The 1691-nt window shown below is 35.8% G+C and overlaps 1 protein-coding gene across 1 annotated transcript; it reads left to right on the top strand.

Annotated features, from left to right (window-relative positions):
* The first annotated feature begins 617 nt into the window (after positions 1 to 617).
* On the top strand, positions 618 to 1078 carry LOC111912102 (non-specific lipid-transfer protein 1). The gene has a single exon (XM_023907843.3). The coding sequence runs from the start codon at positions 618 to 620 to the stop codon at positions 1002 to 1004; it is 387 nt and encodes a 128-aa protein (XP_023763611.2). The 3' UTR covers positions 1005 to 1078.
* Positions 1079 to 1691: the final 613 nt, after the last annotated feature.

A 1691-nucleotide genomic window follows, 5' to 3' on the forward strand; every position in this document is an offset into this window, starting at 1 on the left:
TAATAACAAACAAGCTAATATATGAAAGCAATTTGCGACGTTTTCTCAAGAATCACCAACTCACGGAAACATACATATGACATATCAATAGTAGACGGAACTAAAGGGAAAGTACTAATCTATTTTTATTTATTTTTGTATAAGAAATTCATAATAATATACTTTAAGTTTTTTCTGCTATAGAATTGAAGTTTTATATTTTTTCTGACTAAAACAGTATACATTCAAAATCTAGTCAATTGTAGACGTAGTGCTATATATATTTTCAAATTTTTATTAACATCTTATATTTAACAATAGTAACAGAGAGTTGTTTTGTACAAAGATAGAAAATAATTAATACAACGGAGGAAATATTTTTGGCACCAACCACAGCCAATCTACCAATTCGTTTCATTTGCTTTCACACAAAGATCACCCACAATATAAAAATTATTGCATGTGTAAGAAGACATATGGGACGACATAATATAAGGTAAAAATATATAAAAGACTCTTCTTGTATTAATTTATTCAAATAACATTTATTTCATATATATGTGTATATCATTATATCAATTATATATCATTTTTCTGTTTTCACAAGATTAACTTAAAACCAGGCAGTGTGGGAAATGATGGCAAGGGGAGAAATGGTCAGGAAGGTGGCGTTGATGGTGGTGGTGGTCTTCTACTGCCTGGTGGTGCAGCCACCACGAGCGGTGGAAGGCCAGCTAAGCTGTCCACTGGTGGTAACCAGCCTCCTACCTTGTGCCACCTACCTGACAAGTGGAGGTCCAGTATCCCGCCACTGTTGTAGCGGTGTTAGGTCACTACAAAGTGCCGCCACAACCACCGATGACCGCCAGACGGCTTGCCAATGCATGGAAGAAGCCGCTGCAATGCTCCCGGGAATCAACATTTATAATGCTCGAAGCCTTCCTGCCAAATGTGATGTGGATGTATCCTATGATATCAACCCAGACACCGATTGTTCAAAGTATATTATACATATCTTCTTTTAAACATGGATTATTCATAGATTAATTGCACATTTATTGTTAAGTAACTTTATATTTGGATGTATATGAAGGGTGCATTGAGGAAATGGATGCGGCTGAAGAAGGACGTACAACAATAGTAGCGTAAGAAGATACATATGGAGGAATCGTTGTAGTCTTGTAGATCGATATATGAGACTAGTTAGTAGCATAATTGAGAGGAATCATTGTAGACGGATATATTGGTGTCTTTAAAAATTAAAAAGGTTGAAAACTAATGTGTGAGATAAATTTTTGCAATGACTAAAAGTTTCTTAATCAAACCTTAGTGATTGTTTTAACATTGTTTTGTCTTTAGTTGAAGTTACAAAAGAATGTATGAGATAAATTTGAGTAAACTTCACTCCTTCTAGATCACGAGAGGCCACATTGAACAAATTCCGTAAATAAGATTTTGAATCACTTTTCCTGGTTCAGGAATAGTTCTGATTTGGAGGCAGAGTAGGACTCTACCCTTTTGGCGTGTTGGCCAGGGACCCAGATTCAGCAGAAGTGCAGCAGCAACAACAACGACAACATGATTCCATTAATGTTGGAAGTCATGCCTCCAAGAGCGATTGTCTCCACAATGGTTGAAACAGATAAGCTGCAAATTGGGTAAACAAGAAAGAAGTAACACGAAGTCCACTGTAAAACAAAAATATACGAGTA

The sequence above is a fragment of the Lactuca sativa genome, chromosome 8 (genome assembly GCF_002870075.4).
Source record: "Lactuca sativa cultivar Salinas chromosome 8, Lsat_Salinas_v11, whole genome shotgun sequence".
NCBI lineage: Eukaryota > Viridiplantae > Streptophyta > Magnoliopsida > Asterales > Asteraceae > Lactuca > Lactuca sativa.